The sequence below is a fragment of the Cyprinodon variegatus genome, unplaced genomic scaffold, assembly GCF_000732505.1.
Source record: "Cyprinodon variegatus isolate N-32 unplaced genomic scaffold, C_variegatus-1.0 Scaffold32, whole genome shotgun sequence".
Taxonomy (NCBI): domain Eukaryota; kingdom Metazoa; phylum Chordata; class Actinopteri; order Cyprinodontiformes; family Cyprinodontidae; genus Cyprinodon; species Cyprinodon variegatus.
The window spans coordinates 720,100-733,414 of NW_015150485.1; the positions used below are offsets into that span (position 1 = coordinate 720,100).

Consider the following 13,315-nt stretch of genomic DNA (forward strand, 5'->3'; position numbering starts at 1 on the left):
TGAGAATCACTGCCTTGAGACGACTGATTTCACACATTGCTGCAAAATGACAAGATAGCAGAAATTAGCAATGATATAAGGAAAGGTGGTTTATTAGGAGCTTTTATACACTGGGACGTCCAAAGTGCTTTACAGAAAAGAGAGGGTAAAAGAAACATTTTAATATACAGATAATAAAAGCGGATTTAAATACAACTTAAGGCTGAAGTATAACTTTAAATCTGTGTCACACTTCAAACTAGCAGATACTTCAGTAGTCAGACTGCTTAAACAAAACCTTTTTCAGTCCAGATTTAAAGAAGCCAAATGTTTCTTTAAAGTTTTCAAGGAGTTTGTTCCAAAACAGAATCATAGGAACTAAGAAATGCCTCATCCTGTTTATTTCTAGTGCAAAGAACAGTGAAAAAGATTTCTAAAAACCTGACATTTGATACAGTATCTGACAAGCAACTCAGGGATGTATCTAGACCCCAAACAATTTGGTGCTTAGTAGGCTTAATTGCAAAATGTTTCAATATATCTGGTGCCTAAGGAGCAGCTGTCACTATTAATATTTCTGCGAGGGCTCATAAAGTATTTGAACCAAAAAATGCATTAATGCCCTGGTGTTTCAGTACACACATTTACCACACAAATGGAGCATTGTTTTCTACCCAGACACATGCAAAATGTTCCTGTGCTTGACAAAATGGGAAATGCATCCCTCTGAAGAGACAAGGCAAGGCGGGGTTCCTGCCATCACTAAACTCTGCATTTAGGAAAAACCAACGTTTGTAGCTCCAGTGGATAAAGAAAAGGTGAACAACACCTGAACTATGTCAATGTACACCTTTTTACTACAGCAATTAGGGGGTTAGCTTACACTGCTCTCAACTCTTCATCTAAAACAACATCATGCTGAATTTAAACATCACTGACAGTGGAGAGAAATCAGCTGAGGTTAAAATGCAGCTGCCTGCAGCACTGAACCATAGCCAGACACTGCAGTGCATTATAGATCCAACAGCACAGTGGGAGATTTCCTAACAGCTGTGGTTTTTATGGTGCATCAAAGTACATCTTCAACACTGGATTCTATAAATGTCGAAACATGTCCAAAGTGATTTTAAGTCTCTTTTCTATAGAACTACCCTAAAAAACAAATTTGACTATTTTTAAGTTGCGTTTTTTTTTTTTTTTATCATCTGTTCACCGATCCATGTGTCTGTTTGTTATTTGGTTTTCCACTGATTTCTCTAAATTAATAAGAAATATGTTTCCCACAGTCCGGTCTTACATGTACATCCATTTGACTCATGATAACTCATTTTGCCCCCAGGGCTTGTATTTTATAAATGCATCCAATCAAAAGTGGTATAAGGTGGCTCTGCAGCCCTGCTCATTCTATAAAACTGTACTTGACCTCAGCTTGTGGGTAGATGTAGCTTTTAGAACAATAAAATGTGGGAGGCGTGTGTTTAGATAGCAGCTGGCAAAAACTTTGTAACAGCTTGCCAAAACGGTGTGTGCAAGGATTAATAACCTAATTTCTAAATCCTCCTAGAGTCTCTCTTCTGAGTACAGTATGAGGAGTATATTTGGATTGTTGGATAAAAACTGCTCTCTGCAGCTCTGCAGTACGATAAAGATTAGTCATTTGATACACTCGCCCTTTGGTTATCCAGTTAAAGCCCAAGGGATCTTACACAATCTCCTGCTTCATCCACACCCTCCATTTCACCTGGATATAGGCCATGTTTCAGGGATAAAAGGCTCACTACTTTGTCAGCCAAGTAGTCCAAAAAGGACGGTTACAGAGAAACGGTGTCCAAAGTGGTGATGAGTTCAGCCACTAGTGAAAGTTCTTTTAAATCATGGGAGATCAGTTTTTCTCCAACATAGAGATTTATCTGAGCATTTGGTCTGGAAGTTTACGCTGAAGAGCCAATTAAACACTTTTTGTTGTAAACGGATTCTAGAAAAAGGCTCTAAGTCTAATCTTACAAGACTTGCTCTCAATGTAATGGTTTACACATGTCTTTCTAAATGTAACCGCCTTAAATTTGGTGTAAGGATAATCCCTGGCTCAGAGATTATGACCCATCTTGATAACTTCATCTCTGATAACTACTCCATTTTGGTGATTGTCTGTTTTGGTAACTTATCTAAATGACTGTTAAATTCTCATGCAGTTGCTGTATTTTCTTACTTTACTTTGCAGGTACGTCATATATCTATTTTTCAAATGGATTAAAAGTGTATGACACATTCCAGAAATCTTCAAGTAAAACTAAATTTATTTAATTTAGTTTAAAAGCAGCCAGATGTCAAATCTTTCCCAGATGTCTTCATAATTTCTTTTACACTTTTAACAGTTCTTTTACACAAAAATTTACTTTACAATTGGGTTTTTTAATGGATTTTTCAAGGGCTGATTAAAGGTTCCATCATTTTTTTAAATATGAAAATGTTTGATATCTCAAAGATACTTCTATAACAGAAAGAAAAAAACATAATCAAGAAGAGACCTGAGAGGCGCATCATCCTTAAATTTATCATCTACTGTTTGCCAAGTTTACAGCTTATTGGAGCTGAAATCCTATTTTCAGTCTATCGAAATGTTATCTCTGGGATTTCTCCTAGACTCGACCAAAGAATTTACAGCACACTGTCTTTATAATGGGCTGCCGGCAGGAAGGTTATGTCGACACAAAGAGGAGTCCTCTGATTTTTGGATCCTTTTTATACCGAAATTAATCATTGTTCCGAGTTACATTCCTAAAATGAATAAAAAATGTTGGTCATTTGACTGAGAGGGTAAAAAAACAGTAAAGTCAAAAGAAGCCAGAGATCCAAAGTCTGGAGAACCATTGATCCAATGCCACTTCGAATCTTACAAGACAGCCAGAGTCCTTATATCAAACTGTAAATAAATAGCTGATTTAATGAACAATAAAGACATGTGGGCTGATCAATAAAGGCCACTCTGTATATTCCTCTACTGGTGCTGCTTTTATTCTATTTGACCAGCTCTGTTTAAATGATCTTAATGTTTTAATAGGTTGACCCGGTTCGTCCTATTTCTTACTCCATCGAACCCAATGGCTCTTTGCTGCTGCAGCCTCTTCTAAAGGACCACCAGGGGGAGTGGGAGTGCAGCATCTCCAACCGTGTAGCCTCCATAAAGACCCGCACACAAGTCTTTGTCCTGGGTGAGTCCCATTAAACACTGTCATACAGGTCAATTTTTGATAATTAAACTCATAGAGATATATTTCGAGTTTTATAGTTATTAAATGTAATTAAAGGTAATGGCTATACAAAAGTGTAATTCTACATGTAATCAGAGCTATAAAAATGTTTTGTTATAGAAATGTTATGGTCAAAACTATGGGGACAACTGCAGAGTTAACAGTTTTCTTTCAAGTTATCAGAATCCTCCTTAATGCACAAATGATCATTAATAAAAAAAAAGGTAGATGTTTAAAATGCAGTATGCAGGTATTGACAAGGAAAGTTTGGCAGAAGGAAGTGTGGTAGGAAAAGATGACCGAACAGTAATTCATCTTTAGAGGACTAAAATGTGTTGAATGCAGGTAGAGGTAATGCTTGAAGAGCCACCAATACAGACTCATGCATACTGAACTGGACTTAAGGCTGATTTATACTTCGAAACTAGCTCGTCTGCATAGGTGTCGCAGTGAGCAAAAAGACGTCCTCGCCCCCTCAGCAGACACTCTGCTGCTCCTCTCCCAAATTGTAGGTAGCCGCAGACAGGGGGCTGGATTGTTTTGTTTTTATGACCGCAATTGCGGAAAAACGACTCGTGAAGTTTGACCAGCTAGAAGAGCAAGGTGCGTGAGAACGTTTTTGTTGGTTCCACTTATTAAACTGCGCTTCTGGAATCTTAAATTGTAATGATAGAAAGAGGTATAGTACCGTAGTCTATGCAGTATATTCATCTTAATTATTTCTATTCTAAAGCTAAAATCCAGTACTAACTTTGAGCATTTCAAGAAATCTCTTTGTATTGTATTGTTAATTGTGGAATAATTAGTTTCCTGAATTTTGTCCAGATCTTACATAAGTGTGATTCTCAGGTATTTAAATAGTTTATTTTCCTATTTAAGTGTGTACCTTTGTCTAATTTCCTTACTTGGAGTATAGATTAGTGGTAATAGCTGTGTTTTTGAGATATTAATTTTATAACCCGACATCCTCCCGTATTCTTCCAGTTTTAAAAACAATCCCGGAAGTGTTACATTAGGATACTGTAAATATATAATTACATAATCAGCGAATAGTCCGATTATATGGTCTTCTCCTGCAATGTTCACTCCCTTCAGGTGTTTGCATTGCCTTATAAATTGTGCTAGGGGTTCTATGTAAAGGGCAGTTTCGTCATACTTTTTAAAATTGGTTTTCTTAAAGATGCCAAGTGATTTACAAGATGTCATAATGGAAGGTTTATGTTATACAGCTAAAAGCCAGACAGTTTTTTTTGCACATTTTGATAAATAAATTTCAACTCAGATTTTTGTGACGATATATGCAGACAGGTAGACACATAACTCTTGTTTTGCATTATTTTATTCCTGCAAATTCTTGCATGTTTGCCTTTTTTTTTTTACCACACTTTCTCCTTCCACTAATCTGTCCATGTATGCACTTGGATGCAGCGCTCTGAAGGGACAGCTTAGAAAGCAGCAGTTTTCTTCTCCATTTTGTAAAATATAAAAAGTTCTATTCTACATCATTCTTTTATGATATTAGGATTCTTTTTATTATGTTATTTTGAGAGACACAATTTTGGCTCTTGATTAGCATAGAGCAGTTTCTATCAATAGCAACACAAATACATGCAAGAGATTTGAAGCTCTGTACATAAGTAATTCATTTGAAATGAGTTTTCGCTTTTTGATTGAGTTTTTTAACTAACTTCACAAGGATTTTTAGATGTATTACGATGCACCTGTATAAGTGTATCAAGGTTACATGAGCGGTTAACTTTTTTTTAGGTGTAACTTTATTTTCCTAAAATCTTCTCTGTATACCTGTACAAACTGGTGCCGGTGCCTCCACTCCGCCTCCAATGTATAAATGTAGTACATCAAGAGATGGCCTCTCAACTTTGCTCCGTCAGGTAGCTGAAGTGCTGGCCGATTTCCATCAACTCCTCTCTTCTCGCTCCATTACAGGAACCAGTCCCCATGCGGCTACTTCGTTGTCCGTCTCTCCAGGGGTGAAGCAGGCCAACTTATCCTGGGAGGCAGGCTTTGATGGAGGATCAACGCAGACATTTTCAGTTTGGTGGGTGTAAAGCCTCCCACCTTCTTCTAGGGCTGTAACCATAGCAGCCATCGACAGCCCTGGTATTACTCTATTGATCCCCTGGATGAGGAATTCATTTATCTGTTATCACCTCTTGGCAGCTACAATATAAGACACTGCTATGGAGTGTAACATTACAATGTTGAAGCCCTGGGAGGTACAATAGAGGGTTACTGATAAAAGCCTGCATAATAGGCTTTTATTTTTTTTTTTGTCAAACTGTGTGTTTATTACCTTAGAATTCACACAGTTTATTTGCTCTGAGGCTGAAAAACTTAAAAAGAAAAACCTCAGTGACAGAAATGTTCTTGAATAGAGCCACACAGGTAAATGAAAAGGGTTGCGTCATAAAATGTTTTACAAAGGTGTTAAGAGCAATTTATCACAGGGACAACTGAGTTTGTAAAGAGAGGACATGCTCCTCATTAGATCAGCAAGGCTGTCACCTTCAGATAAATAGTTCATAAGTACCAAAAACCTGAATTTAAAACAAACTCCAACTTCAAAGTGCCTTTTGTTGCCCTTATGTCAGAAAATCAGAGTTTGAAATGGATTTTGTTTGATATATTTATCAGGTATTGCACAATTATGAGGAAAAATAAAACCCTTGGCTTTCAGTATTTAGAAATCTCAGTTAATATCTGAGTCATCAAGGTCAAGAAAAGTTTTCAGAAAAACGGAACAAAACGCTGGTAGCCTCTTATTTACGCTTGTTGTTGGTATAAAGAAAATGGTGCATGTATTTCAATCCCTTCTTCTTTGTTATAATATTCTAAATAAATATGTCAAACCAAAGCTAGAAGGAAACTATTGAGTCTCTAATAGGTTTAGCGTTTTAATTACTAAGAAAACTCACTACCCATTTTTCTTTGCAAAACATCTAACAATCTGCAGGCAAGAGATAAAGAATGCTAGTGTGTACTTTTGAAAATGTTTATAAAATTTGCTAAAGATTTTTAACGGGTTTAAGTTTGGACTTTGGCTTGGTCTCTTTACAATTGAATATGCCTAAAGCTCAGGTCTACATGATTTCGTTAAGAAAAATGAAACAATTTGTTTAGTTTTGTATTAGGTGAGGGAAATTAATTGCATTTGCAATATAATCCAAAAAAAAAAAAGTTATTTTAAAATCGCAGAAGAACTCTGTTTTGAGCACATAACATGCAACAGGAATAAGACCCTGACTCTCCAACCCTAGCTGATTTTAATATGAATAGAATAGAAAATCCCTTAATTGTCCTATAATGGGGAAATGATGGTGTTACAGCAGGAAAAGATTACAGCAAATGTGGTCACACAAATGTGGACCTTAAAAAAAGTGTACAAAATTAACAGAATAAGTGAGTTAAGAAAATAAACAAAGTGCTGTACTGTAAAGTGTTTTTACAATATAAATACTGTGAAGTTTTAGGGGGAAAAAATCAATATACATTTGTGGACATTTATACACTAATGGATATGTGAAAAAATAGCAGCAACACCAAAGATGTGCAAAAATGAAAGCAGCATGTTATATAAGTGACCAAGACAGAAACTGTGCAAAAATCAGCATGAATGAAACAACTTGAGGTTTTTTGGAACAGTGATGGTTATAGAGTTATATGCACATTATAGCTTTGCGACCACATAGAAGAGAAGAGAGAGTGGCAACTATCACGCCATGCATGCTAGTGGAAGTAAGCGCTTTTCCACGCAACAGTAAGGTGCTGCCAGTTTGGACTATGGAAAAACATGCTTGAGTGAGACATTACTTGCATGTAGTTGGTGCAATGAAATAATCTAAATTAAATAGCATTTTGGTTGAAAAATATCAAAATTTTATGTAATGCAAAATCGTTCAGTCCCAGTTTCTAATTATTATGTACACAATAACTTACAGTAAGTTTTCTAAAACAACAGAATTTAAAAAATGATTCCTGTGTGTTCAATTCAATTCAGTTTATTTATATAGCGCCAAATTCACAACACATGTCATCTCAAGGCACTTTACGTTGTGTAACGTATTACAAACATCCAAATTTCCAGTGCTGTGTACACAAGTAACAAAGTAAGATGGGTAGAAAGACACTTTAAAAACTGATGCACTGATGCACACTCCAAAACAAACACAAAAAAACAAATGGAACAGAAAATCTGTAAAAGAATAAATGCAGAATTCATAAAAGGTGCAAGATGTAGAGTGTTCTTATTTGACAGAAAAGAAGGACTGGTCTATATGCTTTGTGATTCGGGCTGGTTATTTCCGACTTATTATTAAACCATGTCGGTGTGTGAGCTAACCACTTAACAAAAAAATGCTTTGAAAAACAAAAGCTTTGATTTATATAATTGTCCAAGTCAAATATGATTCAGTGTAATATTTGTGTCTTTTGTTAATGTGCCCTAAAATTAACAACTAGAACCAAACTGAGGTTACACCTAACATGTGAAAAGGTAATGATCCCAGCCTGGTTTTGTGTTTATCCTTATTTGCACTTTGCCTTTAAAAGGCTCATAATTTCTTCTGCCTGAAAATAACATTTTTCACTGTTTTTAAAAGGTGAAGATGTTACTTTTTTCCACAAAAAACATGAAGGTCAGATAAATACATAAAGCTTCAGCTTTGGTAGAAATGTGTTTTGCTACCATATTTCAACTGAGAATGTACTGTAGATTTTATTTAAAGTTCAATTCAGTTTATTTATTTAACAACACCCACATCTCAAGGCACTTTACTGAGACTATTCAATCAGATCATCCAGTCTGATTGGTTAAAAGTTTTTTATTTTATGAAAACCAGCTGATTGGATGAGCTTGTTTTGACAGTAGATAATAGCTTGTATTTTGTTGTTGACTCTTCAGCAATCTTTTACCCAGCATGCATGGGGCGATAGTGGAGAGGAAAAACTCAATTTTAACAGGAAGAAATTGCCACCAGAACAAGGATGAGTGTAGGCAGCCTTCTGCTAAGGCCGACTTGGGCTTAGAGGAGAAGCAGACATACGAAAGGAACATGGAACACTGATACATAAATACTTTCTGTGTGAGGGTCTGTCGAAAAGCTATGACTATAGAGCCAAAAAGAATAAAAAAAGTTGTTTTTTGCACCGACCAGGAGTTTATTCCTGCATTTGTATTTATTCAACCCGAAATTCAATTTTCAGTAATTAACGCCTCGCAGCGTCTTTGTGCTTTTCCACTTTACCTCTTCTTTTAAAGAAGCAAATTACTTCACTTGTATCAAGGTTTTCATTTTAAAGTATGTTTTTTTTGTCAGGCTAACTTGAATATTTTTTTATCGTTCTGAATCGGTGAAGTATTTTTCCCCTACAGCTTTGAAGGCCATAGCTCTGGTAGAAACAGGAGAATTGCACTTAATTGAAGCTACAAGCTCTCTGTGGAAAATCTTTGATACATCAATGCTGCCTCTGTCACAGTATCTTGAGAAGATGATGAGCATACATGATTAATGAAACCTACTTTTCTGTCATGTTTCATATAACCAGATTCCCAAATTCTAGCTGCTGTCTCAAAAGAAAGGAGGATTTAAATGCAGGCAAAAGGGAGCAGAGGAGCCAAAATACAAACGTGTAATAACATGAAAAGCAACTTACAAAAGCAAAGTCAAGGTCCAAAGAATTTCAAGTTTAGATACAAACAAAAAGAAAGTGAAGAAATAAAAAAAAAACAAGAACCTGGAGGGAAGACTGTTACGAGGCAGACAGGAGCTCTACTGAGCAAATGAACCAGCGGTGACAAAAGAACCAAGAGGCACTATACAGAGAAGAAATGATGAGTGGAACAAGAAGAATAAAAGACTAATGAGAAGAGTGGAAGCAGCTGAGAGTGCAGTCAGAGAATAGAGACAGCAGAAATCAAAAGGAATGAATGACAGAATTTGGAAATGAACACCGTCCAGAACTAATAAGCAGTAAATAAACCAGAACATGACTAAATGTAATACTCACAAGCCACCTTTCACAGGGTCAAAAGTAAGACGATTATTCTTGAAGGCAAGAATACTGTAGTTCATTACACCATGGAAACACACATGGGTGATGCTCGTCAAATTAGAACTACAACCTTTCGGGGAAAAAACTACATAAAAACAAATGTTAGACAAAAAAAGTAAACAGTAAAAGTCACGCATGAAGAAATAATGTATTTTTGTAAAATAGATTATGGGCAACCGTATAGCTCCTATGCGGCAGGTAGGATCATAAAAAAGTCCCTATCCTAAATGAACTATCAATAGGAAGCATCCTGGTTCCTCTTCCTACCTCCTTTCTTACGTACTTCCAGCCCAATTCAGACAGCACTTATCATGACGACCACCAACGCTGTTCTGCTTTGGCTTAAGTGTCTTCACAGATTTTCCTTCTTCAGAATCCCCATAGGGAATTAAAAGATAGTAATAAAACAGGTATGAAAACAAAAAACAGAACTAAAAATGCCAGACATCCAAAATAAATATGAATAGACAAGAGAAACAAAGTCCATCAAATAACAGCTGCTCTGTTTTTCTTCTACTGTAAATGTCTGACTCTGCAGGGTAAAGAAGGTTTCTACCAGCGACGATGAAGAAAAGCAGGACTGGATTACCATGACTGTTCCCTCCTCCTCTGGCACTAGCTTTCAGGTGCTTCACCTGTCTCCTGCCACCAACTACCAGTTTAGCGTCATGTCTCAGAATTTGTTTGGAGCAGGACCCTTCAGTGAGATTGCCACGTCAAGGACTTTGGGTCAGTACTTTTCCTTTAGTTTCCTTTCTGTCTGTCTTTGCCTTTCTCAAACCAGGTCTCTAAAGTTAAAAATCCTCATTTCAACTGTAGCTAAAACCAAATATTTACATTCACAGTATGAAACATGACCTCCTTTTCTAGATGTCTGGTATTAAATTAGACTAAACCATTGCTTACTGTTTGGGATAGTTACGATTACCTTGATTATTTATATCTCAGATATACCAGATTTCCTGCAGAACTCTCTTTAAACCCAAAAGTTCACATACACTAAAATTATTATGACCTTGAATAATTTGGGATGAAGAGGAATTCTTAGCTTCTTAAGGCAAACAACATTTGTGTTAAAGGTTTTGCACACATTTTGATGTATTTCAAGGCAACACCTAAGGACAGCGCTATCTGGAGTGACATCATCAAAATATTAAAAGATTTGAACTGCATCAAAACAACCACATCTTTTACTGTTTATAAGGCATATGCAGTATTTTATTGTAAGGAGCTAGTGGAAAGACACCAAAAACTTTTGGCACATGGCATGCAATGTAAACGCAATACTACAAAGTGATCAATTAGGTTTATTTAAAGGTATGGCATTTTTTTTTAAAGTACAATAAATTAAAAATATTGAATTAGATCTCTGTCCTATTATTCTGGCATTTAGCATAGAGAAAATTCTTTGGCTATCCTGTCTGGTGTCAGTTGCATTTTTTATTATTTTTTTTTCATTGTATGCATATGTTCATAATAAAGAAAGTGGAATATTTCCTGTTTTCAGCCAATGGTGATCTTTATTGTGACAAACATTTCCAGCAGCAAGTCTATATGAACTTTAACAAACGAAAATACTTTTTCATAACTTGCCCAAAGGACAAAAATAAAACTCAACTCAAGTAATGTCAGAAAGGGCATCTGGACCTGATTTCTATGTGCCGATTCTTTGTGAAGTCTTGCTTGTTGGAGAAAGGATTTCTCACTGGAAAAATTTGAAGTATTCATAATTTTACTTAGAATTGAATCTCTGTACAGCTACAGAATCTAGCTGCTAAGGCCCTTTACTTCTACATTTCTAACTATTAGTTTGTTTTCAGATGTTTCACCTTATAAGGATTTTTTTCAGTTGAGAGCATTCAAAAGAAGAATGGGTACAATGAATTTGTTTAAAGTGCCTTAAGAATAAGACAAAACTCACAATTTACTATACACTGTTGGGAGATTTATTTCCTTTTCATCATCATACACACCTGGCTGACAGTATGCAGTCCATTGGAGGGACGGGGCAACTTTATTCTTCATATGATTAATGAAAAACCCTGTACATTGTCTGTCCTGTCGCTGGAGTACATTTACAGTAAACCACGGGTATAATATTATGTCTTTTCTTGGGTGTTAAACCTGGTCTTTTAAAAGTGTGATTTTATATAAAATTAAAACTTGACTTAAAGGTTTTGTGGCTTCAGGCAAGCTCCTGGCCTAATTTTAATTCCCTCTTTAAAAACTTTTTTATTGCCAGCTCATTTTAACTGAGACTTTTCCTGGTGTTGATTTGCTCCCAAATCCAAATCTCCAAATTTTTAATATGGTTAAATTGCAAACTATTCTAGAACTTAAATGTAAGTTTGTTTTGTCCTCCCCAGAACCAGTTTTAACGTGTTTGGGGTCACTGGGCCTCACACAACAACATTTTTGTATTCTGGTTGTAAATTTCTCCTACTTTTCTTCTACTGTGGGCTTTTACAAACACGCCACATCAGATTTTTTTGTTTTGGCCACTAGGGGTGCTAGTGCCGCAGTGCTGTCGCAATAGTAAACGCAGTCAGCCGGCCAGCCTCCCTTGTCTTTAAAGGTTTCCCTGCTCTCGCACAGCTGACTTTTATTGATTGCTGATTAACATGCTTTTGCTGATCTCCTATTATCAGGATCAGCTTTGCTGAAGCAGAGAAACCTCTAAAATCTGCAGGACAGCGACTTTGGGCATGTCTGCTAGCTCTATACATTTAAAAACAGCTTCTCTGCCATGGCAAGAATAAAACAAAATCAACAAAACAGAATTATGGTCCTAAAATGTTATCACTACCATTTTCTACTGGTTTTGTCTTGTGAAAAGTAGGAAACAGTTATTTGTGCAGAATGCCTGATATTTACACATTCAGGCTGTGGGGTTGTTAGCTTTTTTTTGTAGCCTTCTAGCTTTCTTTCTATATTGTATATCGCTTCTACTAAACATCTAAGATAATAAAAAAGTTATATGACTGTGTACTGGGAGCCAATGCTCCAGTGAACAGCCAAAGCCTGCTAGCTTTCTCTGCCAGCATTTTGCTTCTACTAAATATCAACAATAATAAAGATATAGGACTGTATGCAAAGTGTTAACTTACCAGTCTAATAATAAAGTTCAGAAAAGAATCGGTTTTACATCCGGCTTCTTCTTTCAGCCTGCTCCAATGATTAAACTTCTTTCCAAGATCGAATCTTGTTTTTCGTCATGTATGATCCCTTTCACGTTTTCTCTTTTTTAAAGCTTTTTCTTTGCCTCAGCCATGACCAATTGTCGAGCAGGCAGAAAAATAGTAGAGTAAAAGCATTAGCTCTATGACTATATAAGAGCCTGCGGCAATAAAGCAATATGTTCTTCCAAGTAGCATGACCTGTCCAATGGCGGTGCATCATCTCCCAACTTACATAGTCACTATTTCAAGAGGGGAGCCCCATTCGCAGCATTGATAGTGACAAGCATTGTATATTTGCCTGAGGAATCATTTAAAATAACTCACAATGCTCAACTCATAAGGTCACAAAGTCAGCGGTGTGCCTTTAAAATTATTTTAATTGATCCTCGTAAACCTGATCCAGTCCGTTTGTGCATTCAGCGCAGGTTCCAGAGAAATGTACATCTGCATCATTACTACCATGATAGTTGCAGACTTCCTGTGCTTTACAGAAGGTGTTTATTCATAGAAATCCCATTGAAAACAAACAAGATCAAAGTTTTTCTGAATGAGAGCTGAGCAGCAGATTTAAAGGACCAGTTTAAAGCCAAATAAATTACAAGAGCTGTAAATAACATGGTTGTGCTGTTACAGACATAGAAATGAAATAAAAAAACAATAATAATGTAAAAAGAAAAATCATTTGATCTGAAGACAGTCCAAGAAAACTACGGATTTAGGCTAGAGGTGCAACAAATGAAGTAAATTCTTAAATCAACGTTGCCATCAACTAAGGCAGGGCATACACTGTACGATATGTTCAACTGTTGTACGCAGCTCAAACTGTATGATGAA

General features: G+C 36.2%; 1 protein-coding gene across 1 annotated transcript in view; it reads left to right on the forward strand.

The window, feature by feature from the left end:
* LOC107102473 (protein turtle homolog A-like) overlaps positions 1-13,315 on the forward strand; it is a 79,524-nt gene that overhangs the window by 53,347 nt on the left and 12,862 nt on the right. The window contains exons 12-14 of the mRNA XM_015401801.1: positions 3,041-3,191; positions 5,178-5,289; positions 9,841-10,031. Coding sequence (XP_015257287.1) covers positions 3,041-3,191; positions 5,178-5,289; positions 9,841-10,031 — 454 coding nt within the window. The remainder of the gene's footprint in view (positions 1-3,040; positions 3,192-5,177; positions 5,290-9,840; positions 10,032-13,315) is intronic.